The 27,566-nt window shown below is 32.1% G+C and overlaps 1 protein-coding gene across 2 annotated transcripts in view; it reads left to right on the top strand.

Moving 5' to 3' along the window:
* The window catches only part of LOC139512658 (heat shock 70 kDa protein 12A-like), a 37,897-nt gene extending 17,833 nt beyond the window's left edge, over positions 1-20,064 (top strand). For both annotated transcript variants that reach the window (XM_071300437.1, XM_071300438.1), the window contains exons 5-16: positions 3,300-3,361; positions 4,735-4,795; positions 6,060-6,134; positions 7,040-7,084; positions 8,244-8,322; positions 9,460-9,533; positions 11,586-11,694; positions 11,922-12,006; positions 12,270-12,558; positions 14,557-14,775; positions 17,965-18,121; positions 18,967-20,064. In XM_071300437.1, coding sequence (XP_071156538.1) covers positions 3,300-3,361; positions 4,735-4,795; positions 6,060-6,134; positions 7,040-7,084; positions 8,244-8,322; positions 9,460-9,533; positions 11,586-11,694; positions 11,922-12,006; positions 12,270-12,558; positions 14,557-14,775; positions 17,965-18,121; positions 18,967-19,970 — 2,259 coding nt within the window. In that variant the 3' untranslated portion in view covers positions 19,971-20,064. The remainder of the gene's footprint in view (positions 1-3,299; positions 3,362-4,734; positions 4,796-6,059; positions 6,135-7,039; positions 7,085-8,243; positions 8,323-9,459; positions 9,534-11,585; positions 11,695-11,921; positions 12,007-12,269; positions 12,559-14,556; positions 14,776-17,964; positions 18,122-18,966) is intronic.
* The last annotated feature ends 7,502 nt before the right edge of the window (positions 20,065-27,566 follow it).

Here is a 27,566-nt window from a genome sequence, read left to right as displayed (position 1 = left end):
GGATACTAATCGATAAAAATATAACTTAAAGCATAGAATATTTTCTTTTTTATTTGGAATTCATCATACTGGCTTCATTTTTCCGTTCTGAAAATCATAACAGAAATTAATAACTTTAAACGTTGGTTAAAAGTTTTGCGACAGGAGACCTTTGGGAATTCATAAACTTAGTATTTTTTTGTTTAATGATATAATCAAGATTGCTGCATGCCGTTCAAATGTTTTAGGATTAGATTAGGAGGCACATTTGCTTTGTACATTAATTATGTGGAAAAGTGATTATATGCAAAGAATAAGAGAAAAAATTTACTTGTTTAATGCAGTAATAACAAATAACGAATTTACAAATTTTTTAGAAATTATGTCCAAATTGGCCATCAAGATCAAAATTGATAGAACAAAATCATATACCGATACTGTACTTTTTAGCTTATCTGGCCCGAAGGGCCAAGTGAGCTTTTCCCATCACTTGGCGTCCGGCATCCGTCGTCGTCGTTAACTTTTACAAAAATCTTCTACTCTGAAACTGCGGGGCCAAATTTAACCAAACTTGGCCACAATTATCATTGGGGTATCTAGTTTAAATAAATGAGTGGCGTGACCAGGCCAACCAACCATGATGGCCGCCATGGCTAAAAATAGAACATAGGTGTAAAATGCAGTTTTTGGCTTATAACTCAAAAACCAAAGCATTTAGAGCCAATCTGACATGGGAGTAAAATTGTTCATCAGGTCAACATCTATCTGCCCTGAAATTTTCAGATGAATCGGACAACCTGTTGTTGGGTTGCTGCCCCTGAATTGGTAATTTTATGGAAATTTTGCTGTTTTTGGTTATTATTTTGAATATTATTATAGATAGAGATAAACTGTAAAAAGCGATAATGTTCAGCAAAGAAAGATTTACAAATAAGTCAACATGGCCGAAATGGTCAGTTGACCTCTTTAAGAGTTATTGCCCTTTATAGTCAATTTTTAACCATTTTTCGTAAATCTTTAGTAATCTTTTACAAAAAATTTTCTCCTCTGAAACTACGGGGCCAAATTAATCCAAACTTGGCCACAATCATCTTTGGGTTATGTAGTTTAAAAAATGTGTCTGGTGACCCGGCCATCCAACCAAGATGGCCGCCACGGCTAAATATAGAACATAGGGGGAAAATGCAGTTTTTGGCTTACAACTCAAAAAGCAATGCATTTAGAGCAAATCTGGTACTTAAATTGTTTATCATGTCAAAATCTATCTGCCCTGAAATTTTCAGATGGATCCGACAACCGGTTGTTGGGTTGCTGCCCCTAAATTGGTAATTTTAAGGAAATTTTGCAGTTTTTTGTTATTATCTTGAATATTATTATAGATAGAGATAAACTGTAAACAGCAATAATGTACAGCAAAGTAAGACCTAAAAATAAGTCAACATGACCAAAATGGTCAATTGACCCCCTAAGGAGTTATTGTCCTTTATAGTCAATTTTTAACAATTTTCATAAAATTTGTAAATTTTACTAACATTTTCCACTGAAACTACTGGGCCAAGATCATCATAGATAGAGATAATTGTAAGCAGCAATAATGTTCAGTAAAGTAAGATGTACAAACACATCACCATCACCAAAACACAATTTTGCCATGAATCCATCTGCTTCCTTTGTTTAATATTCACATATACCAAGGTGAGCGACACAGGCTCTTTAGAGCCTCTAGTTTCATGTATCAAACTGATAAAAAAAATAATACCGAGAAGAAAGGCCAATGCTTTGTATTGTACTAACGGGATAAAAATAACGAATAATGTGTTTTTACAATAAAAAAAATTGGTGTGGACTTTAACGGTGCTTTTTTGTGGATTTTAGCGGAACTTGTTATTGTGGACTTTAACGGCGTTTTCTTGTGGACTTAAGCGGAGGTAATTTTGTGGACTTTAGCGGAAAGTTTGTGGACTTTAGCGGCGTTGTGGACTTTAGCGGAAATTTGTTGTGGACTTTAGTGGTGTTGTGGACTTTAGAGGAATTGTGGACTTTAACGGTGCCACATACCCTTAACCTCCTCGTATGGTGTTTTCATATCTCAGTTGATACGTTATGCGCGTGCATATTCACACTATACGGACTTCATATACAGGAGTGTGCCCCTTCTGCAGCACTGCTCCAAAAAATGTTGATGAGGAAATATTAGAAATAACAATTTTATTGACACCATCACGAATTGCTTGATCCACACATTGTGCCTTTGTCTAAACTAACTAAGGACATGTTTTAAAAGTCCAAATTTGTGGTTCACCATTTACGTCGTCGTTTAGTCTTCCCTCTCAAAATATTTTTTTACTTTTGAGAATCCCCTACTGACAATAGATTAGACGATAGGTGTAAATAAACTCATTATAGATACCAGGACTAAATTTTATATATATATATAAGTTAACAAAAGGTAGTATCTCAATCGCTTTATGACTTTTGAACAGCGGCGTACTGCTGTTGCCTTTATTTAACAATCCAAATTTTTGAAATTGTTTAAAATTCTGAAAATTTTCACCTTATAGTTATAACTCGGCAAATCGTTTTGAAATTTAATAGTATACTGTAGGTATATTATCAAACTGGAAAAATACTAAACTAAACGGACAGGTTTCATTGTTCATTTTGATTTTTGGAAGTTTGCTTTTTTTTTTTTTTAATTTTTGAATGAATATTAAAAATAGAAAAAGAGTGAAAAGAGAACATTCATTTTGTATCCTTATCCGGTACATGTAAAGTGCATAACAATGAAAATAAAATGGTGTACAACGAAAAGAATTCTATTGATATATGGATTTTTTTCAGTTATCTTGGATTAAGTTTTTTAAACCAACAACTTTGTCAAACTAAATATATTTTACTATTTGTTTTATATTTATAAATGAACTATATTTAGGTTACTTTACACAGTAAACATTACACGTAACACTTACAAACTTCACGGAATTCGACCAGACTTTGCAGTAGGTTCTTTTAAATCTAGAGATAGCATCTGTTTTAATATTACTTTACACAGTAAACATTACACGTTACACTGACAAACTTCACGGAATTCGACCAGACTTTGCAGTAGGTTCTTTTAAATCTAAAGATAGCATCTGTTTTAATATTACTTTACGCAGTACACATTATACGTTACACTGACAACAGCAATAATAATCCGCGGAACACTTTACGATTTTTCGTCATTTTGTGACAAAACAATGTTTTAACAAGGGAGAGAAAAAGTGAAATAAATGAAAGCTCTCTTTTTTTATTGTTTTATGTTCATTTTAAACATATAGGTAACTACTCCACAAAGAACGGTATCGATTGATGATATTAAAGGTGTTGCTAATGCTAATGGGTAAGTTAATCAAATCTTACATCTTTGTCTTTGTAAATAGTTATCAAAGGTACCAGGATTATAATTTAATACGCCAGACGCGCGTTTCGTCTCCATAACACTCATCAGTGACGCTCAGATAAAAAAAAAGTGAAATAACAAAAACCCTAATTTCCGGGGAAAATTCAAAATAAAAAATCCTTAATCAAATGGTAATCAAAAGCTCAAACACCTCAAACTAATGGATAACAACTGTCATATTCCTGACTTGGTAAAGGAATTTTCTTATGTGGAAAGTGGATTGAACCTGGTGTTCATAGCTAGTTAAACCTCTCACTTGTTTGACAGTCGCATCAAATTCCATTATATTGACTGTTGTATGATATATAACAAGGAATATATCAAATACATTTTGGTGAAATGTTACTTTCCAGGTTATCACCAGCCCTGTTACTGTCAAGAAATAACGGATATTGTTTGACTGCAATTTATAAATTTTGAATTTTGGAAATAATTGTGCATGTCCCTACGGTATCTTTCCTCTCCTTTCCAAGATTGTGATTATTTATCCATATTTTGCTAAAATGAATTGCTTTTGAATAGCTTTTAAACGTTCGAATACAATTTTTTTTCAAATCATCTTTCCATGAGCATCACTAAAGAGACATTTATTGTTTAAATACGCATCTGTTCCAGTCCATTTAATACCGTTGAAAGATATATATTAAAAGGAATATATTTCTTTACTTGCTGGTGAACTGTTAGTACCCGAGGTTATCAACATGCAACCCAGGAGCCAGTACTTCGGTACAGGCATGAAATAACGAAGAAATCATAGCTACTTGCCCTTTCATATCGACCGCTGTATTTTGCTCTTCGCAACTGCGTATTAGATCTAGCTTTAAATTTTGTTTTTTTATTTCAGCGTCTCTGAATCTTTTGTAGACGATAAGAGCGTCTCGGGTACAAAATTATACGCCTGGTTTTATGAGTTGTTTTTTTTAATCAAACATTTTGAGAGAAATACTGTCAGTACCACTAATATATGTTTAGTCAATTTATTATGTAGTCTTGTTGAAGAAAGCCTTGATGGTATAATTTCAAACAAGAATCCTTGTCAAACGTTATTATTCTAATTTTTTTCATTTTGTCGTCTCCCATTTCAGACCCAATCGTTTGGTTGTACATATCGCAATTAATACGTTATGCTCGTGAATGTTCATACTATATTTTGATCTCATTAGCAGGGATATGCCAAAAAAGCTCCTGCAGAGTTGTAAAGAAAAACGACTGAAATCTTCTTGACAAACGTTTTACAGTCCATATACTCTTATATATATAAGATTTTGTGGTCAAAAATACAATTACAGGAAAGACAAACTTTGTACTTCTAGGTATCGGGGTAAGGAGTTAGTATTTCAACTGGTGACTAAACACAGAACTTTCTACATCGAGGTATGGAGTTTTTTTTTCTGTTTATAAACAAAATACCTCCCTTTCTTATGGCAGATTTATTTACATGACAATATATATTTAGACAAAGAGTAAAACAATTTAAGTCGGAATTTAACTTTGCGACATGTTATCATATACAAGACAACAAAAGTAGCGATACACAAGTTTGAACTCTAATTTATCATAAAATATGAGTAATGGGAAAAACTGTTGAATTATCCAACGAAAAACATTCATTTGCAAAGTAAATACATATGATTAAAAGAATCTAGGCCCGCGTTATTGAACACGGGGGTAAAATTTATTTTGCGGAAAATGATGAAATAAGTAGGCACTTAATTCCGGAGATTATAATTAATTATTTAAATGTCTGCATATGCATTCAATATTTTAAGCAGACCATGTTTAAGCTTGTTAAAAGTTCCAATGTCGATTTTTGAATTTTTGGGTGAAAATCCAATTTTGAAGTAATAAAAAATTTGCCTACAAATCATTGGTTTTATTAAGAAAATTACACTCTGCAAATATAAGACCAATTGGTCAATTCTGTTCCTTGGTACAGTGTATTCAATTTCATTATATATGGTAAATACATTGCCTTGTATCGTTTCTGTTGTTGACTAGTGTATTCGTTCATTAGTGTGTTAGAAAACCTCGAGTAATGTAGCAGGTATTGCCGACAGTTAAATGAAGGCTGTCGTTGCATTGGACAATCACAATAGTTATTGAATCCTGTTTACCTTTAAGGGTATTGATAAGTTAGAAGACTGTTATGTCATTATTTTTGTAAAATAAATAAATAAAGTAATATTTCCATCTTCATTCAACCCCATGCATTTGACAACCAAGTGCTGTTACATTAGCATAATAAAAACAAAAACAAAAAAACCCAGGATCAAGTGTTAACCAGAGATTTCAAAATTGAGATGGACTCGGTTGTTTCTTTTTAATTAAAAAAAGTTTGATCGACTAATATATACGTATTGGAGCTTTCTTTTTTAACGATGCTTTAATGGCTGCACTTTAATTCACATGTAATTAGCAATGTAAATTTAACTTTTAGAGAAAACAGAAAAAGAACAAGAGAAAAAAACCCAGATCTTTAGCAACCAAACAAACGCAAAAAATGATTGTCGCTCCACCGTAACATATTCCTTTAAAGTACACCATATATTACACTTTCAGTTTTATCCAATTCAGACCTGATCATATAGTATGTGAATCAAATATTGTTCTACTGTTTATAGTATTCTTTTCATTTAAGGTAGACACCCCATCGGATTTGGAGAAATGGACAAAAGAGGTATCGTGTTGTTTACAAAAGAGGGAACAACTCTGGGTAATTATGCTTTAAAAAATTAAACTGGTATTAACAATCTGGTTTGCGAAAATAATATAGGGTAATAAGAAATCATATCTTATATACATACAAAATAGAGAGAGAAGATATAAGTATTCCAATCACAAACAACAAGCCTATAAAAAAACAAGACAACACAAAAGCCAAAAACAAACGATTAAAAGACAATGCAGTCAACGAAATACTACACAGAAAACTAAAGAGTGAGAATCACGAACCCATATAAAACAAAGGACTCCTGCTCAACTAGTGTTACCTCTTATTGCAGATAAAATCAAATAAGTCGTCTTAGTTATGCTTCCTGATTTCGATTACAGTGGTCGGTAAAATATTTTTTGCTCATACACTATCTATTAAAGAGAGCCAAACGATACCAATGGAAAATTCAAAAATACGCCGACATTGTCATGGCAAAAAAAGAAAAAGACAACAGACAAATAACAAAACACAAAACACAGAATAGAAAACTATAAACTAGGCAACACGAACCCAACCAGGAACTAGGGGCGATATTAGGTACTCTGACAGGGCAAGTTAATCTTGCTCAACATGTGACACCCGTGTAATTCTATAAAATATTCTATAAAGATTACAAAGAAAAAAGTCAGGAAAATATTTAATTTGGATTTTTGTAATTCTATTAAATAAAATCATATGCTATACTTGCAATATTGTAGTTTTTAAAATTCCTAGAGGAATGTTTATATGATTCGTGGAAGATTAAAGGACATCTAAGAATAAGCATATAATGCAACACTTAAGGTTATTCATATCTGCACACACAAATTCACAAGAGTTTGTGAGAATTTTCTTTTCTTTTGCCTATGTCATATATTTTGATTGGTTTAATGATTTCTAATTTAAAAACATTTTTACTAATACAGTTGAACCCAGATATTCGTGTCATGAAAGGAAAAATTTATATAGTCGTAAGTATCTTGAAAATTATGTAATTCTTAATTGGAGATACTATTTAAAATTCTTATATTTTAAATATATAAGTTTGAAAAAAAAATAAAACACACAAGTCATAGTATCGGAATAATAAATTTTAACCGAGAATCTTGTCTAATTCTAAATAGAAGTGTATAATATGAAGCAGTTAACAGTTTGTTTTGACTGATTGTGTTTGCTTGCAATTTGTACCAAACATGTCACGCATATTTCAATCAGGGCTGTACTTCTTATCTCCCTGCACCTATTTTTGCCATCGGGAAAATTTAAACCATTCAGGTAATGATGCGCTGTCAATTTAGTATATAAAGGAAGATGTGGTATGATCTCATAAAAAAAGCAGAACGCCAGATAAACCTTTTCATGTGCAAGCGTGTTTGAGTTAATGGTTTTGTCTTAAAAACCTATGAAACAAAAACATTTGATAAAACATCTCGCTTAAGAATCCACTATTTTTTTACATTTAGGCTACATGTTCTTAAAATAACATTAATATTCACAGTACCAAGAATTAAAATATATAGGTCAAGTTAAAGACCTTTCTAATATGTCATAACAGGTGGTTTGAATAACATACGTTTGGCTAAAACCACTGCACAACTTAACAAAAGTGTGTGTTTTATATAAGGTAAATTAGTCTACGAAATATTCAATCATTTTTTGTTCTCCAAAATTTTTAAATCCCCACTGCCGACAACCGATTAGACAAAAGACATAATAATATACTAATTGATTCTTTTAAATAACTTGTAGATACATTTGTCTATTTTGATAAAAAAAAAAAAAAAAAAAACAACACATTTCTGTAATGTAAGAGTTGTTATGATGTTAGGTTGATAAATTTATTGGTTTTTATGGATGTTAGTTAAACCAATATGATAGAAATATTAAATACCTGTTCTTTACTAGTTTTGATTTTGCCGAACTGAGGTGAAATACGCTTTTGAAGTTATTTTTGAATCAATACTTCAAATTGGTTATTTTAGGCGGAGGTTTAAACAATTTTGGATAACTTTTATTCTAGTCTTTTATTAATGTAGCTGCTGTTTTGACACAATAATCCTTTTGCATGGAGCTTTGTTTTTATAGAAATAAATGGAGTCAATTTTGAAATATTTGTCTCTTTTAATTAAGTTAGCTAGTTTAGCACCTGAAAGAGATGACTGTACATTCCGAATTATAACGAACAGTGGGGAGACTCATATTCTTAGAAGTAAGTAAAAACATATTTATTATATTCATATCTACCTCTTGGCTTTCATAAAAAAATGTAGAATGAATCATCTTAGTTGTCCTTTAGAGTTACAGATAAAACAATTTGATTATTTTGAGGCTTTTATTTTGACATGCTACTCGGACATTATGGTTTTGGAAACTCAACCGCTTATTGAATATATCAGTTTACAATACCTTCAAACATTTATGAGGCTGGATTTTTTTTGGGGGGTGTCCTTCCCGTTTTATAAAATTTCTATTTTTTTACATTGAATATCTTCAATCTCTTTCTAAAAGAGGGGCGAAAGATAAAAGAGGGACAGTCAAACTCATAGATCGAAAATAAACTGACAACGCCATGGCTAAAAATGAAAAAGACAAACAGTACACATGACACAACATAGAAAACTAAAGACTAAGCAACACGAAACCCACCAAAAACTGGGGGTGATCCCAGGTGCTCCGGATGGGTAAGCAGATCCGGCTCCACATGTGGCACCCATCTTGTTGCTCATGTTGTTACAAACCAGGTAAATAGTCTAATTCGGTAGGTCACATTCGTTAAAAGAGAAGGGGACTCTAGTTACGACGGAAGTTTTTTCTTTAAGGTTCTTCTTCTCCGTCTGATTTTGTATGTTTATACTAGTATCAATTGTAGTATCTGTACAACCTGAACTTTTAAAATCTAAAATGTTCTTTTTTATCAGGTTACTGTGTGTGTAATATCTATTGGTATTTGGGTTTATTTTGTGTTAAACATGTACTGATTTCTGGTATTTGGATTTGAATAATAATATCTACCCCAACTCCAATATGGTATGATGTTTTGCTGATAATACATGTACAAATGTATGCCTTGATGGGTCCTATCTGTAAGGTTTTCCTGTCACGGCTCTGATGTGTTAAGACCACTTTCCTTCTGAAATCTGTTAAAGCTGTATTTTATAATGATATGAAATTCCTTCTATTGGTGCATGTTTGTACAACTAAATGTTGGAATGCTCATCTTTTATTCAAATTCATGTCACATTTGACGCATCTGCTATTCTGGAAAACATGATAGATTTTACTTTAAAGGTAAATGAAAATATAAGGATTGTCAATGAATGTTTAAATCATAGTTATTTTTTAACAGGTTCTCAGTTAATGGATAGACAAAAATGGATTGATGCTATATTGAAAACACAAAAGAGTGTCAATGAAGATATGGTAATAATAATACACAAGATAGCACTTAAAATTTGGTGGAATATTCCAAGGGGACATTCAAGATAAAAACTGAAAACACCATCGCAAAAAAAGAAAGATGTGGAAAAGACTAACATGATCCCAAAAACAACACAGAAACCCAAAGACTGAGCAAAATGAATCCTACCAAAAATAGGTTTTATATCAGGTGCTCTGGAAGAGTTAACAAACACAGCCAGCACCATAATTCAAAACAGTCTTTCTACTCATATGAAAATGATTGCAATCATACACACAAGGACGTTTTTTTTTATCTATAGCGGTATAACATTTCATTATAACAGAATAATATATAAAGGTATAATTGTTCGCACATATAACGTTAACCAAACCCCTTGAAACTTCACAAACATATTGCATACTTGCTGAAGTGTTATTTTGCAATTGGGTGAGCAATTTTTTACATATTCTATACACATGGCAAAAATTATTGCAACTCCAAATTGAAATTCAAATTAAAAAAACACTCTTTATTTTTCTGTTATATAATTTGTTGAAATTGAACTAGTTAAACATTATTTAAATATCATCTGAGTTCAATCAATAAATATCGACTCGATAAGTTCTTATCTGAGCATGCCGCTACTGTACTCGTACACAATAAAACAGATGTTTTTATCCTCATTGTTTTCAACACTTTAAATAGCCAAGTTTATTAAGTTATGTGATTGACACTTTATAATTGGTCATCCACAACTCATAACTGCAGCAAGATGACAGATAATCAGCATGGGAGAGGCAGTTATGTCCAGTAATTTCGCTGTCACAATTGCACGTATTGTTGGTCATCACCATTCCACTATAAGTCGTTTTGAGAATAAAAATCAGGCAACAAACGATGTTAAGGACCTTCTGAGATCAAGAAGACCCCCTATAACATCTGCTAGGGAAAATCAAGCATAATGAAGGTTGGTCAAGAGGAAACCCATTGCAAACAATACAATCATAAAAAGAGAGTGATGACCATACAGGAACCTTTAAACAAGAATTGTTCAAGATCGGCTCATCACTACTGATTATCGAGCGATAAGACCATTTCGGGGACCTTTGCCTACGAACAGACTAACAGATGCCCGTATCCAATATAGTGCAGAGCTCGCCAAAGTTGGAGCTTAGCATCGTTGAGGAAGATCCATTGTTCCAATGGAATTCGGTTTATCTTCATTGTCCCGATCAATTTGAACCATATCGAGCATATATGGGACACTATTGGGCGTAAAGTGCACGAAAGGACACCCCAGTTCAAACACGTCATGAAATAAACAATATCCTTCGTCAGGAATGGTTGCTACCACCTTAGCTACAAATTAGTTGACTTATGGCAGGAATCAGAAGACGTTAAGATGCCGTTATCCGTTTGAATAGAGACTGAGCACAAAGTACTAATTCTTTGGCGTATAACGATCAACCATGATGTGAACATTTATCTAAATATTAATTTTAAAATGTCTGACATTGTAAAGTCCGACTATGGTTAAAGTTGTAAATGCATTTTTTGGTACAAAAAACACTTCATTTTGTTATAAAAATTTTGGTTAGATAAAACTTTTTTTTCATACATTTTTTGTTCGTTTTAATGCCAATGTTATCATTTACTGCGTTTCAATTTTATTTTACTAATTTTTTTATCATATTCCATTCAAAATAAGAGGCTGACTTTACAAGTTTTAAAAAATCAAGGTGTTGCAATACTTTTTTCCATGTGTATAGATTTTGTCATTTTAAGCAGCACTTTTAATAGACTAATTTGAGTAATTTATTTTTCCAACATTTGTAAACCCTGGATCGCGAAACTACATATAGTTATTCTGGAATCGTTTTTATGAGGTTTTTCTCATTTTGATAGACGCAGGAAATTGGGCAACAATTTCAAACGGCGATACTAATTTTTGAGGATTTTTTTCCTTTGCTTTTTTTAATGCTACAAATAGGAAATGTTACACTCACATTCTTGTTTTTATAAATGTATTACTGCTATTGCTTCATTAAAGACAAACTGATATTTTCTCGTAGGGACCATTCGGTGTAAAACCGAAAGTTAGAGGAGAATGGGCATCAGACAAAACAGCTTTAACAAAAGAATGTGCAATTGAGTTAAGTCGTAAACTTTCCAGATCAGTTGGTAAGAATATATTTGATTCGGGAGTGTCATGGTTACTGAAAGAAAATTTACATACAAAATAAATGTAATTTTTTAATTAATATTTTAGCCAAATGTTTTATTTTCCAGCAATCCATAGTTTATCTTAGTATTTCAGACCAGATTTATTTCTATACATAAAAAAAACTATGACTAAAAGTTTGTTTTAATGATATTAATTTAACACCTTCCAATGGATAAAATTGTAGGAGACAAACCTGAAGATTTGACCAATCAGACGATGGAAGAAATTGTTGAACCAGAGGAAACTAATACATACACAAAACAAAACTGGTAGATAACATTTATATAAATATGTTATACATTATTGTATATCTAAATTAAGCTTTCTAATTAATGATGTACACAGTTTGTATAGAACATTGTGCAGATATCAGTTACTTTTGTTTTTTGAGAAAATGTTTCTTTTAAAAAAACATGCTCAGTATTTAAAACAATATGAAATATATTATCAGCAGTATTTAATTGTAATTGTCAAAAAAAGAATACAGTTATATTGTCAAAACGTATTTTACTAGCGATGCTCTTCTTTTTAGTTTGTGCGTTGCGGCTATAGATTTTGGATCTTCGGACTCTGGTTGCGCATTTTCAATGCGTTCTGATTATAAATTGAATCCACTCAATATACAAAGGGAACCTTTAGATGGTAAGGGTTCAGCCACAAGAAAGTCTCCAACCATTGTCCTTATGAACCCAGCTGGTCAGTTTGCAGCTTTTGGAGAAATGGCTCGACAACAGTATGAAGAACTTGCCAATGATGAAAAAGGAAATGAAAAAGAATGGTTCTATTTTCGTCGATTCAAAATGCAGCTTTACACAAAGAAGGTGTTACGATTATAACTACTTACATGTGCATGTGCCTGTCATCAAAATATAAACCATGCAACTTTCACAATTGCCAATCAAAAAGTGTGTATGGTCTGTGTAGATATTGAGTTAATGTAAGGACACTTGTCTACCGTTGATTGTCATATGTTGACAACTACATGTCTTTTTATCCGTTTATTCGTATATCATACACTATTCTTGTTTCGCTAGTTTACATATCAGGAGATTACGCATCATACAAAAGCAGGCTGTTGAATGCCTCTTGGTTAATTATAAGATATCTCCAAATTCAAAATTCAGGTCCTAGTTCATCTTAAATAATTAACCATTAAACTTGACAACTTAATATGGCATTAACTACATCTCTTGAAAGTAAAGGAAAAAAGGTGTTCCAGAAGATTGATTCGATTTTTTTTTTCTCGTGGCAGAAGTTTGTTTTAGCTTCACAGTGGTTAATTTTCCATGTCTTTGTAGTAACATTTTATCAGCTCCTGCATATTGGGTACATATATCCCAGTCGATATGATATTTAACTGCTTGCATTTTCTATCATGATTTTCTTGAGAGAGGGTTGCTGATCTAAAGAAAAATAGTGATGGAGTTAAAGAAATTCCTTCCTTTTTTGTCGGCATCACGAGTTGGTTGACTGTTTTTGGAATGTCTGTTTCACAGAGGTCAACAAATATATCAAATTTGTCGAAATCATAATCTTATATTCGTATTGTCGGATAAGAACTACCCGTATAGAATTAATCACTTAGCTTGAATTTTCATGAACAACATTGCAACATGATGGTTTAATAGATGAAGCATGATCTGCTTACAGGGTTCACCTCAGATCACTACCGGTTTCTGAGGGTTCGTGTTTCTCTGTCTTTTGGTTTTTATAATTTCGATTCTTTTTGTTTTTTGTCATGGAGTTGTCAGTTTGCCATCGAGTTTGAATATCCCTTTAATATGTTCTACTTCTCGTGTTCTCATAGTAAGTAAACTGCAAAGATAAGACGCATGTGGGTATGTCACATTGGATTAAGAGAGTACAGATGGTTATCTTTGACACTGATATTCAATCATGATGGTTCCGTTAATGTTTCAGACATATTTCTTTTAATTAAAACGTTATGAATCTTTTGTTTAAAACTTCCTTGCAAGCAGAAACCCTCTGCAAGACCTGGAATACCGTATCAACTGTGAGATATGAAGTACATATACACATGCTGCTTAATAAATGTTGCTACAAAGACGTTTAAAGTTTACAATAGGAAAACTTGAATTCTTCTCTAGCAATTAGTATTCCGCAAGTCCACCAAATATCAAAAAATTTAAAACAAAATTGTAATTAACTTCAAGGAACATTTTATCAGAATGTTTAAAAGGATCCCATTTAACATATGCCTATAATTTAAAAATAGAGGAATACTTTTCTAAATATTGTATTAAAAAGGTTGCTTGAAGGTAAACTTTTAACACTAATACTTTACAAGATCTATAATTTACAATAAATCTGTTTCCGCCAAAAAATTACACCCATAGAGTAGCAAATTCAGGTAACTCTTAACTCCGATATGTTGTTGAGCAGTATATAACATATTTCAGATATCCAACAAGTCAAAGACGACCTATCTCACTATATATTCTTGAAGTTACTACGGAAATAAAGTAAACCTCTATTTGTTCATCCGTTAATGTCGTTATGCTTTGTTTAATGATTACAGGTGAAGTCCATTGCCTAATTCCATAATAAATGTGTTAACTTATACCGGTGATGTCTGAAAAAAATATATGTTTTCAATGTATGAAGGGGAGATAATGTTTGAGTACTAAAATTTAAATTGATATCATGCATTCCAACTTATGTATTTGCAACATTTGAAATAAAAAAGAGAATGGTTTTTGATGATATGAGTACCAAAAAAACCCAGTATTTGTATTGTTGTTTGCCCAATAATTTTTGTCATAGATATGTAACAGCATATGTATTTCTATCTCATGCAGGGTATAGATAAAGATATGATGCTTAAAGATATTAATGGACGAGAAATGAAAGCATCTGATATCTTTGCTTGTTGCATTGAATATATAAAGAATAAAGTTTTCGTACGAGTTGAAGAGGCAGTGCGTGGGCTCACAGAAGAGCAGATACATTGGATGATAACAGTTCCTGCAATTTGGAATGAATCGGCTCGGCAGTTTATGAGAGAAGCAGCTACAAAGGTATGTCTATTTTCATTATTCTACCAAGATATAAAAAAACTATTCCTTTTTTATTTCACACTTTGCTAAAAAAAAAAAAAAAAAAAGATACGTGTATAATTTTTGATAAACTATTGTTTTTGATAGATAAGTGTCATTCAATATGGGATTTTTAGCCCCGGAAAATGAAACAGTACACGAACTGCCTTTTGATTCTGCAAAATTATCTATAGAGCACCTTCTTCAGGTTGATATTAGTTCTGGTCTATACAAAGCTGAATTCAAATTGATACATTATAAAAAAAAAAAAAAAGAAAATTAAAAAAAATAAAAAAAAATACGGAAATCCTAAGAAAATTCAAAACGAAAAGTTCTTTGTCAAATGACAAAATTAAACGCTCGAACACAGATAACACATGGCAAACAGCTGTCATATGAAGTGTGATATAAAGAGCATATAGTGGAAAACTTCAGACAGAGTAATTGTTTCAAATGTTTTTAGATTTAAATTGTTGTGTGCTTAATGAATCCAAACAATGGTATTACGTTTCGTCTGGTGGACGTTTCGTCCCCGAGGGTATCACAAGCTCAGAAGTCAACACTTCGGTGTTGACATGAATATCAATAATGTGGTCATTTTTATAAATTTCCTGTTTACAAAACTTTGAATTTTTGGAAAAAGTAACCTTAGCATTATTTGGCACAACTTTTTGGAATTTTGGACCCTAATGCTCTTCAATTTCGTACTTGTTTGGCTTTATAAATATTTTGATATGAGCGTCACTGATGAGTCTTTTCAAGAAGAAACGCGCGTCTGGCGTATTAAATTATAATCCTGGCACCTTTGATAACTATATTTACACCACTGGGTCGATGCCACTGCTGGTGGACGTTTCGTCCCCAAGGGTATCACCAGCTCAGTAGTCAACACTTCGGTGTTGACATGAATATCAATAAGGTGGTCATTTTTATAAATTTCCTGTTAACAAAACTTTGAATTTTTGGAATAACTAAGGATTTTCTTATCCCAGGCATAGATTACTTTAGCATTACTTGGCACAACTTTTTGGAAATTTGGATCCTAATGCTCTTCAACTTTGTACTTGTTTGGCTTTATAAATATTTGATATGAGCGTCACTGATGAGTCTTTTGTAGATGAAACGCGCGTCTGGCGTACTAAATTATAATCCTGGTACCTTTGATAACTATATTTACACCACTGGGTTGATGCCACTGCTGGTGGACGTTTCGTCTCCGAGGGTATCACCACACCAGTAGTCAACACTTCGGTGTTGACATGAATATCAATAATGTGGTAATTTTTATAAATTTCCTGTTTGCAAAACTTTGAATTTTTGGAAAAACTAAGGATTTTCTTATCCAAAGCATTGATTACCTTAGCATTATTTGGCACAACTTTTTGGAATTTTGGATCCTAATGCTCTTCAACTTTGTACTTGTTTGACTTTATAAAAATTTTGATATGAGCGTCACTGATGAGTCTTATGTAGACGAAACGCGCGTCTGGCGTACTAAATTATAATCCTGGTACCTTTGATAACTATATTTACACCGCTGGGTCGATGCCACTGCTAATGGACGTTTAATCCCCGAGGGTATCACCAGCTCAGTAGTCAACACTTCGGTGTTGACATGAATATCAATAATGTGGTCATTTTTATAAATTTCCTGTTAACAAAACTTTGAATTTTTGGAAAAAATAAGACTTTTCTTATCCCAGGCATAGATTACCTTAGCATTATTTGGCACAACTTTTTGAAATTTTGGATCCTAATGCTCTTCAACTTTGTACTTGTTTGGCTTTATAAATAATTTGATATGAGCGTCACTGATGAGTCTTATGTAGACGAAACGCGCGTCTGGCGTACTAAATTATAATCCTGGTACCTTTGATAACTATATTTACACCATTGGGTCGATGCCACTGCTGGTGGACGTTTCGTCCCCGAGGGTATCACCAGCTCAGTAGTCAACACTTCGGTGTTGACATGAATATCAATAATGTGGTAATTTTTATAAATTTCCTGTTAACAAAACTTTGAATTTTTGGAAAAACTAAGGATTTTCTTATCCCAGGCATAGATTACCTGGTACCTTTGATAACTATATATCATAATGGATTGGAACTATGTAAAGCTCCAAATTAGATATTTAATGAACGATCCGAAATGTCTTGTTGAAGTATTTCGACTTTTAGTTAGATACTAACTAATGGGTATCGCAGTTTATTCAAAGCTATTCATAATTATAGAGATAGAAGATTGTTAAGTTTTTTCGAACAGATTTCTTTTTAAAACATGAAACGGTGAATACTTTTTACATAAGACATATTTTACGGGGAATAACAGCCGTACAAATCCCAAAACTTGTGCTTTCTGAGGCAAAAAAAAGCAACATCAAAGGAGTCGGTATATGCACAGATAGCGTATCATTTCCTAAAATATATCCCGCAGACTCATTGTTATTTATAAGTGCTTTTTAACTATACTTCCTTCATTATTTGCATTTTTTCCCAGCGGTTAGACTGCTCGTTCAAGTGGGCATGGACAGACTCGGCACATTCCAAATTGGTGAAACATGAAAATATTACGATTCCCGAATCAACAGTATACACTAAAATGAAACTTTCAGTTTTGTTAGGGTTCAAATCTAATTGTTTTCAAGTCCAATATTCAAATATTTTCATTATACTACCAGGTAAATTTCCTGAAAAGTAATAAATACAAATTATAGAAACGTATACTTTAAGTTTCTTGAAACGTAGTATTGGAACTTTAAAATATAAGCGGGAACGCAATACTTTTTTTTCTGAGCTTACGTTGTGCGCCAAAGTTTAGAAAGGTTTGTTATAAATCATGTCAGTACCAAAGTATTGATTACAGAACCTTCGGGAACTTATGGTACATCAGTAGAGGTATCGACCTAGTGATGTAACACATGAAATCAACATAGTATAAATTTCACAAGTCACCCATCTCACGTTGTCTATATAGTTTTATTCAGATACAAGTATTTGTGGTTAAAAATTATTGTTTTGATCCAATTGATGGATGTTTTTATATATATATTTGTGAAATCTGAGAAGCAGTATCCTACATTTGTTAATTGTAATGTCATACATTTGCGTTATTTCAAGATTTATTTTGAAACAGACTACACTTTTAAACACAATATATTTTTTTTATTAGGCAGGCATAAACCAAGAGCTCCTTACTCTTGTACTAGAACCAGAGGCAGCTGCTGTATTCTGTAAATATGTAGAAGTAGCGAAGAGCGTAACTGACAAAGGGGCAAACTTGGAAGTGTTTAAATCGGGATCACAATTCCTTGTCGTGGACCTTGGAGGTAAACTTTTTCTATTCAACTTTATGGTTAGTTTGAAGTCTACTAAAAATAGTCCTGCATAAAAAGTGTTTAATTTCGATGAAGGCTGAATATGCATGCAAAAAAAAACCATTTATTAACAATCCATTTAAGAACTGATCTTCTTACGAGAAATATATTATACTTTTGTTGTCGTAAATATTTAAACATGTCGAGTTTTCTTACATTCTCCATACTTGCAATTCTTTTCCATGATCATCCTAAAATCAGGTCAGTAAACTGTTTTACCTGTCATCTAAAATATCTAACATACTTTAAAGATATCCATACAGCATATCTATTTTCATTTCACTTATCAAAAACAAAGTAAGCCATATAACAACAAAGTTATACATTTGAAATGGCGGTATCAATATAATTGTAGTAACCCATAATGTATATTACAGTGCAAACAGTGTGAGTTTCTGAAATAAAAATTAAAATAACAAAAATACCGAACTCCGAGGAAATATCAAAACAGAGAGTCCGTAGTCAAATGACAAAGTAAAAAGCTCAAACAAATCAAACTAATGGATAACAACTGTCGTATTCCTGACTTGGTACAAGCATTTAACATGTCGAAAATGGTGGATTAAACCTTGTTTTAATGGTTAGCTTAACTTCTCACTTGTATAACAGATGCATACAATTCCATTATATTAATAACGATGTGTAAAACAAAATAAACAGACATACATGTAATTATCAACCTTCATCTGGTTGTCTCTGAGATTTCAAACTGTAAATTCAAATATTTGTGAATATTGTTATAAATATAAGCTTGCTTGCGTGTTGTACTGAGAATGTAAGATCAAATCATTTAATAGGTGGTACAGTAGATATAACATGTAACGAAGTTACGGAAACAGGACAGCTCCAGGAGATTTACCATGCATCCGGGGGTCCATGGGGTGGAAACATGATCAACGAAAGAATATGGAAACTTATCCGATCTATATTTGGCAATGCCTTATTTGATCAATGTATGAAGAAAAACACATCTGCACAGTTGGAGCTCTTAAAGGCAATAGAAGACGGTAAAATGAAAATAAGCCCCGGTGATCAAGCTATTTTTAAATTACCGTATGATATGAGTGAAGATACAAATGTGACATCTACAGCAGGAAAAATATCAGGGGGGAAAGTTTATATCAATCTCAAGGATATTTCGATAATATTTGAAAGTTCCATCAAGCAAGTGTGCACTCATCTTTCAAAGGTTTTAGCAAGAGATGAAACACGGAATGTGAAAGCTCTGTTGCTTGTTGGTGGATACGCATCCTGTAAAATTTTAAAGGAAACAATCAAGACAACGTTTCCTGAATATGACATTATCTGTCCCTTCAACCCTGAAATGATAGTTTTGAATGGTGCCGTTATAATGGGCCATGAGAGCCGACCTATTATTGGCCGCTTGGCCCGTTTTCATTATGGCTTGGCAGTACCCAGTGGATTGAAAATAATTCCGAAGATGGAAACACCTCATGTGCTCACAGAATTTCATAACGAACTTAACTTTCTTCCACTAATCTGTAAAGGTACCCCAGTACGTATAGGTGAAGAAGTAGCACAGTATAGTTTCATTGTTACAAGTGAAGAACTGACAGACATTCAAATTGGGATTTTAACTTGCGAAGATGATGAAGCTCCGAGTACTATTGCAGAAAACAACTGTACCCAAATTGGAAAAATTGAGGCTAAAATTCCAGCACTAAGTAAATTGACAGAAATAAGGATAATTGTATCATGTGATGAAACTGAGTTTAAGGTAACAGCTGTTATCGAAGAACTTGGGCATAGATTTTCAGCACGTTGTTTATTTTTGAATTAATTTTGATATACTGAACATATTGTGTTGATAAAGGAAATGTGTAGAAATCAAATGTTTTATTTCACCAAATAAAGCTTGTATTCTTGTAAAAACATTTACAAATGTACTGTTTTGAGTAGATAAATACGTTTCAATCACAGAAGATAAATCTTGGTATGAAAGGTTATAATTTCTGATGCATTTGTTGATTCAATTACCAATATAACATGTGCTTTACACGGAAGAGGTTCGTAAGGGTCCCTGCTTGGTATATACGAAAATGAAGTGTTACAAAATCAGTATATTTTAGATTAAAGATAAAAGTTATTGTCAGGCATATGCATTTCCAATAGATCTTTTAAATATTTTTGGCGAATTAATGGTCAAATTTATATTGTATAAAATATAACAATTTGGATGGCGCACATGCAAGCCCCACAAACACATTTCATTTAATACTGAATCATATTTATGCATGTTCAAACAAAAAAATGCTGTACATTATTTAATTAATTATGCTCTGTATTTTCGGGTACAAAAACTATCCATCCATATGATCAGGGGTTTTTTTCACAAAAAGCGTAAAAGAAAATTAACCGTGATGTTACAAGTTCATTTCATGTTACTTTTGAATATAAATCTACTTGTTGTTTCTTTTTGTATTTGCGTTAATTTGAATTTAAAACACACATTTATTTAAACTTCACCATTCATTGAAAAATTATGCAAAATAAGAACTTTATTGCACCATGTTCATTAAACGAAAAGTAAAAGGAAAGAGTGGATATGATAATAAAATAAATAGTTGTGACTCAAGGCTTTACCGTGAATTAAGAACTGCGATACTGCTTATATTTAGTCTGTTGAAGAGCAAAACCCGCTTGAAAAATAGTTTGTCACGATGAAAATGATGCAGGGTTGATTGCTTGATTTATTATTATTTATAACCATGCATATTCAGAACGCGAAATAATAATCAGAAATATTCAAAAGAAAGGTAGCCGCCATTATGGTTCCGTGTGTCCATGTCATTCCGAAGCCTTGTTCTTGGGTAATTGATATTTGCTGCTTCTCCGATAATCACTCGAGGCATTTATGAGTAGACTCGAACGTAAAAATATGTGTCCAGGTAGGATTAAATTTCTTCATTTGAACTTTAATAAATCCTTATGAACTACCTCTATTAAAAACTTCCTTATCATGTCAGCTTTGTACGAAAAAGGCCCACTATTCATATGACACTAGCATGTACTAGTATTGATATGCTTGTTATATTTGCCACTGAAAGTAAAACTCCAATCCACTCTGATATGATCGTCAGAAGAAAAGAGATACTAAAGAAAACCTGAAAATTATACCTAACAAAAAGAGTACTTCATAGTGGTAAGCACTGCCGGCTTAACACCAGGGGAACCCAGTGGATTGCATGGAAAGCAAAACAATATGTTGAATTTTCGTGTGTTTTCATCAAATGTAAACGGGACAAAAAATGAAGGATTCGTTTGAATTCAATTTTTGGAACCAAAAAAGTGAAAAACAATACTTTTTAAATTGCAGTCGTCTAAAGTGCTTTCGGGATTTACATTTCATCAAGAAATGTAGACATTAGACTTGTTAGGTATGTAAATATCTATTCGATTCTGATTATTATCGACTCCTAGGAGTCGATATTAAGAATTGAACGATGGACAGTCAGTGCGTGAATTTTTCTTGCTACCTGATTGGAAGATATTACGAGACGTGAATAATCAAAGTTTATTGATTGGTTAGGACAATCCAAACCTAGTAAATGTCCTTCAATCCCGTAGAGTATCGGATTTGTCCTCTCTATTTTAGCAATTAGATTTTGCCTGGTCATTAATCATACATAGGGTGAAATCAACAGTTTTTTTTCTATGACGTCATATTTTGAGGGACCATGTATAATTGACCCTTAGTGGTGTTAATGTTAATAAAGATACTTGTATAAAACTAGATATCATTAAAATCAGATTTTTCTCTAGTTTATAATGAAATAAAAATAAATTGTACTTTTAATAGTACCAAAAAGTTTTATCCAGAGAAAATGGGAAAAACATTGCCTAATCTATGCATAAAAAAACTGAAATCAGGTCATGTGCACACCCATGAAGACATGATACATGCACATTTTTCATAATCAAAACTGTATGAATTTCATAGGTTTTTACCTGGTCTTTCTAAAAATTTATGCTTCAGGGTACGTTCGCCTGCTCCGAAAAGAGCTATAGTGGCTGCAAATAAGTTTTCAATTTTCACTGCCAAAAAAAACAGGATGTTTACAGTTTGTCTCCCCTCAAAACATGTGTATTTAATCTAATTTTCTAAAATTATTTCAATAATTCAACCTGTTTTAATTGAAGCTAATTAATTTATTTTTACAATCAAATACAAAAAACATGATACTTTTTCACCAATTATGTTGATAAAAAAGGGACTTCCCTCCATGTCTATTATAGTCGGGGAATAAACCCCTAGTTTTTTATACGAAACTGTTTATAGCACCCATATTCATGATATTGGTACACAGGTAACTTGTTTTATATAAATAGTCGAATCTTCAGAAGTTTCTTAAACAACAACGTTAATATACTACTTCATAACGTGTGACCTCACGTGTGTGGTAAAATTTGTTGACTAATGCACGTGGCTATTCTAGTAAATGAATTAATCTACAAAGCGAGAGCACTTTCCATTTTCCTCAGCTAACAGTCGACTAGCCCGTTTTGAAAGACTAATGCTTGTATTATGATTCTATTTTTGATATAAAGTCCAACCATGCATTTCAACTGATATACACAAACAATGTCACTGGCATACCAAGTGAAAGATTTAGAACAAAATTTTATTTTATTAATGTTTCATTCTTTTTGTAAATTTAATTGGGTGTAAAAGCGTTTTCAGAAGTGCATTTGTAGCGCTTCATTCTATAAATGTACACACGGTCAACACTTTTACAACCCGGCCTATAAAATAACTCAAAGAAGCTTTCAATACTAGTACTTATAATATTACATCTCTTTCTAGGATCATTAAAACACGATTCATTTCATATTTTTTCTTTTATTTACATGTGCACTTTATTGTGGAAGCTCGTGATACATTTAATATTATGCTTCTATAAAGTTGACTTCAGAATGACGCGAGATTCCTTTCAGCCAATCATAATAAGCCATTAGGTATTATAATTAAATATTAGTAAGTAACTATTTCGATCTGATATCTTGAAATGCCGGAATGTTACATTCCCAGGTTCTCAAGTGATCCTTCTAGGTAGTAAGGAAGTATCATTTTTTTTATCAATCAGGAAGTACATTAAAACGAGTTTTTTGCGACACGTTTGCAGGAAGAGCGACAGTAAATTTGATATACAAACCAGATGGAAGAAAACAAGGTATGTATGTGTATAAATATTTTTACATTTTAAGTTCGTCGATTTTTTATTGTCCCTTTTTACTTAATGCATACAAAAGAAAATGTCCTTCAAAATGATTACGTTAAATTTTAGAGATTTAACGGACGTTCATATTTACCTTTTTCTCAGCTATTAATATGATGTTAAAGGTAAATAAGTCTCATATTTATTATATATAAAATTTAATGTTCTATAAATAGATACATACTCTATTTACCTATGTATCTACAATGGTTACAGATACATAACCATCTAATATGAACAGTCGCTTTTTTATACGACCGCAAAAAATTTAATTTTTTGGTCGTATATTGCTATCACGTTGGCGTCGTCGTCGTCGTCGTCGTCCGAATACTTTTAGTTTTCGCACTCTAACTTTAGTAAAAGTGAATAGAAATCAATGAAATTTTAACACAAGGTTTATGACCACAAAATGAAGGTTGGGATTGATTTTGGGAGTTTTGGTCCCAACATTTTAGGAATTAGGGGCCAAAAAGGGCCCAAATAAGCATTTTCTTGGTTTTCGCACTATAACTTAAGTTTAAGTGAATAGAAATCTATGAAATTTTGACACAAGGTTTATGACCACAAAAGGAAGGTTAGGATTGATTTTGGGAGTTTTGGTTCTAACAGTTTAGGAATTAGGGGCCAAAAAAGGGGCCAAATAAGCATTATTCTTGGTTTTCGCACAATAACTTTAGTATAAGTAAATAGAAATCAATGAAGTTTTAACACAAAGTTTATGTCCACAAAAGGAAGGTTGGGATTGATTTTTGGAGTTGAGGTCACAACAGTTTATGAATTAGGGGCCAAAAAAGGGGCCAAATAAGCATTATTCTTGGTTTTCGCACAATAACTTTAGTATAAGTAAATAGAAATCTATGAAATTTAAACACAAGGTTTATGACCATAAAAGGAAGGTTGGGTTTGATTTTGGGAGTTTTGGTCCTAACAGTTTAGGAATAAGGAAACTTTGTGTGATTTCATCAAAAATTGAATAATTGGGGTTCTTTGATATGCCGAATCTAACTATGGATGTAGATTCTTAATTTTTGGTCCCGTTTTCAAATTGGTCTACATTAAGGTCCAAAGGGTCCAAAATTAAACTAAGTTTGATTTTAACAAAAATTAAATTCTTGGGCTTATTTGATATGCTTTATCTAAATATGTACTTTGATTTTTGATTATGGGCCCAGTTTTCAAGTTGGTCCAAATCAGGATTCAATATAAAGTATTGTGCAATAGCAAGAAATTTTCAATTGCAAAGTATTGCACAATAGCAAGAAATATCTAATTGCACAATATTGTGCAATAGCAATTAATTTTCAATTGGAGTTATCTTTCTTTGTATAGAATAGTAGTTGATAATATATGTTGGAAATTTGCCAGACATGACTATGATGTCATTTTCTATTTTTATTTGCCAATAACTTTATGTAAATAACTTCATTGGAAATTTGCCAATATAAAATGTTGCTGATGAAGCTTTTTTTCCTTATCTTATCTAAAATGTTTTTAGATAATGTATGTTGGACATTTGCCAGACATGACTATGATGTCATTTTCTATTTTTATTTGCCAATAACTTTATGTAAATAACTTCATTGGAAATTTGCCAATATAAAATGTTGCTGATGAAGTTTTTTTTATTGTTTTATTCACTTTTGTATATTCACTTTTACTACCAACCAATCTTTACCATTCAGTGATAACAAGCACTTTATTTTACATTTTAATATTTTATGATGTTTTTAAAAGAGTAGTTATTGTTGCAAACTCCATTAGAAATTTGAATTGATATCAGTTTTGGAAAAAGGGAAACAGGGATGTGAAAAAAGGGGGGGGGGGGGTTAAATTTTTCTCATTTCAGATTTCATAAATAAAAAGAAAATTTCTTCAAACATTTTTTTGAGAGGATTAATATTCAACAGCATAGTGAATTGCTCATTAGACCACATTCATTCTGTGTCAGAAACCTATGCTGTGTCAACTATTTAATTTTAGATTTAAAAAGTTTGAAGAAGAAATCTTTAATTGATTTGTAAAATCTTGACATTTGTTTTGTGTAAAAAAAAAACCATGTAGTGTCAAAAATTTGATCACAATCCAAATTCAGAGCTGTATCACGCTTGAATGTTTTGTCCATACTTGCCCCAACTGTTCAGGGTTCGACCTCTGCGGTCGTATAAAGCTGCGCCCTGCGGAGCACCTGGTTTAAAATTGAATTATATACCAGTATTTTGTTTTTCTTAATATATATATATATATCACTATTTAAGATATAATAATGTTTATAGTCATGTGAATACACCAACCAACCAACAGTCAGCTGACAACAAATACAAATTGATCATATGTGTAAAATGCTTTATATACAAAATTGAAACTAATTTTAGTACCAGTGAAAAACTAGCTTAAAAGCTAACAGAAAATGCAGCATGACAAAAAACTCCGAATAGAGGTGGTTTTTTTTATCAATTCAGATTATGTTCCTTATAGATCCCAATCAACATAAATATGAATTTATGATTAAGTTTTAAGAGGGTGTCCAAGGAAAAAAACAGGTGTGGTGGCACATGACAGATTTTGTTTTCAAAATTTTTTCATCTATTTCATATCACAAATTCATTCTTTCTTAAATTTAAATTTAGTTTTTTTATTAGCTGCAACAAATAAAGAGAAAAAAAAATACATAGAAAGCACTGAAAATTCATTGAAAAAGGGAGACAACTCTTCATTTTGTACATAATTTTGTTGCATTGTTAGTGAACTTCGAAATCATTTTCTGAGCCATCCACTGTCGATTCAAAAATATCTTTGACATATATATCCTTTTAACGATATAAACATTGCATTGGAACCAAAAATTCAGTGGAAAACAAATTATGTTGTGCCACCCATATCATAGGATTTGCCTGATATTTACTTGGACAGCCTCTTAAGTATTGCCAATAATAAGTAATTGTATTTTCTATTAGCTTATTGATGTTTATTTTCCAAAACTAAATCCACAGTGTCAAAAGTGTCTATTTTTATTTCAGCTCCCTGGTGTTATTGGACTAAACATTGGTGGTTATAAATTCACTACAAGGTTATCGACCTTGATAAGGTATTCAGATTCTATGTTAGGGGCGATGTTCAGTGGACGTCATAATTTAGATAAAGATAATAAGGACAACTACTTCATTGACCGAAACGGTAAATATTTCCAGTATGTTTTGGAGTTTCTAAGAGATGAACACTTTTTTCCACCAATTGACGTCCGAAAAAATGTATTGATTGAAGCTGAATATTTTGGAATTAAACCGCTCGTTGATAAATTAAAACGTTTGCCACCGTTATTTCCTGATGAAGTCATTGTAGATAATCTAAGAAATAAAATGAAAGATTATCGAGATATCAAAGAGAAAATTTCTCAATTGTCAACAGTGGACGTAGTAGATCAATCTGGAATAAGCTTTCAACCTACAAGCCATGTCTATGTTATCTGGTATAAAATAGAAAACCCAGTTCAAGGTACATATAAAACCAAATTAACATTTGAAGATATAGTTACTATATGGGTCCGTTCCCCAGAAAATGTGTCTAAAACTGTATGCATACCTTGTGATGAACAATCAAATTCTAGAGATTTGTTCCGCATTCTTCGGCACGACTTAAAAAATGATGGATATATTTTAACACTAAAAAGTACCTACAGTAATCAACCTGACGATTACCTTAGATATGAATTTAATGGGGACGTATTTATCGCACTAGCGTGCACAACATTGGAATTTACCTGGAAGTCTGATATTTGAGACTTTAAAAAAATCCTTTTATCTTGAATTAATAAAATTTACTTTTGTTATTGCTTTCATCTTTAGACATATGTTTTTGTTTTATAAACAGATTGGTTAAAAGAAAATAACAATCAAAACCAAGGAGTAAACAAAGACTCATAAAACCAAAAGACATTTACATCAACAGTTACAAATAATCAATAAGAAACAACACGAACTCCACTAAAAACCGGGAGTGAAATCAGGTGCTTTGGTACGGGGCGCCGAATGGGACTCTTGTGGTTTTGTACAAAATTCAATTCTGTCATAATAAAATCATTTTTGTCTTACAAAACTATGTGCTACAGACTGGTTTTGTGAGAACTTCAATTTTGTGATGACAAAATTCATTTGTGTAGACAA

The sequence above is a fragment of the Mytilus edulis genome, chromosome 2 (assembly GCF_963676685.1).
Source record: "Mytilus edulis chromosome 2, xbMytEdul2.2, whole genome shotgun sequence".
NCBI classification, from domain to species: domain Eukaryota; kingdom Metazoa; phylum Mollusca; class Bivalvia; order Mytilida; family Mytilidae; genus Mytilus; species Mytilus edulis.
The sequence above is the reverse complement of the archived record's forward strand: the minus strand, read 5'-3'. Positions and strand labels throughout refer to the sequence as shown.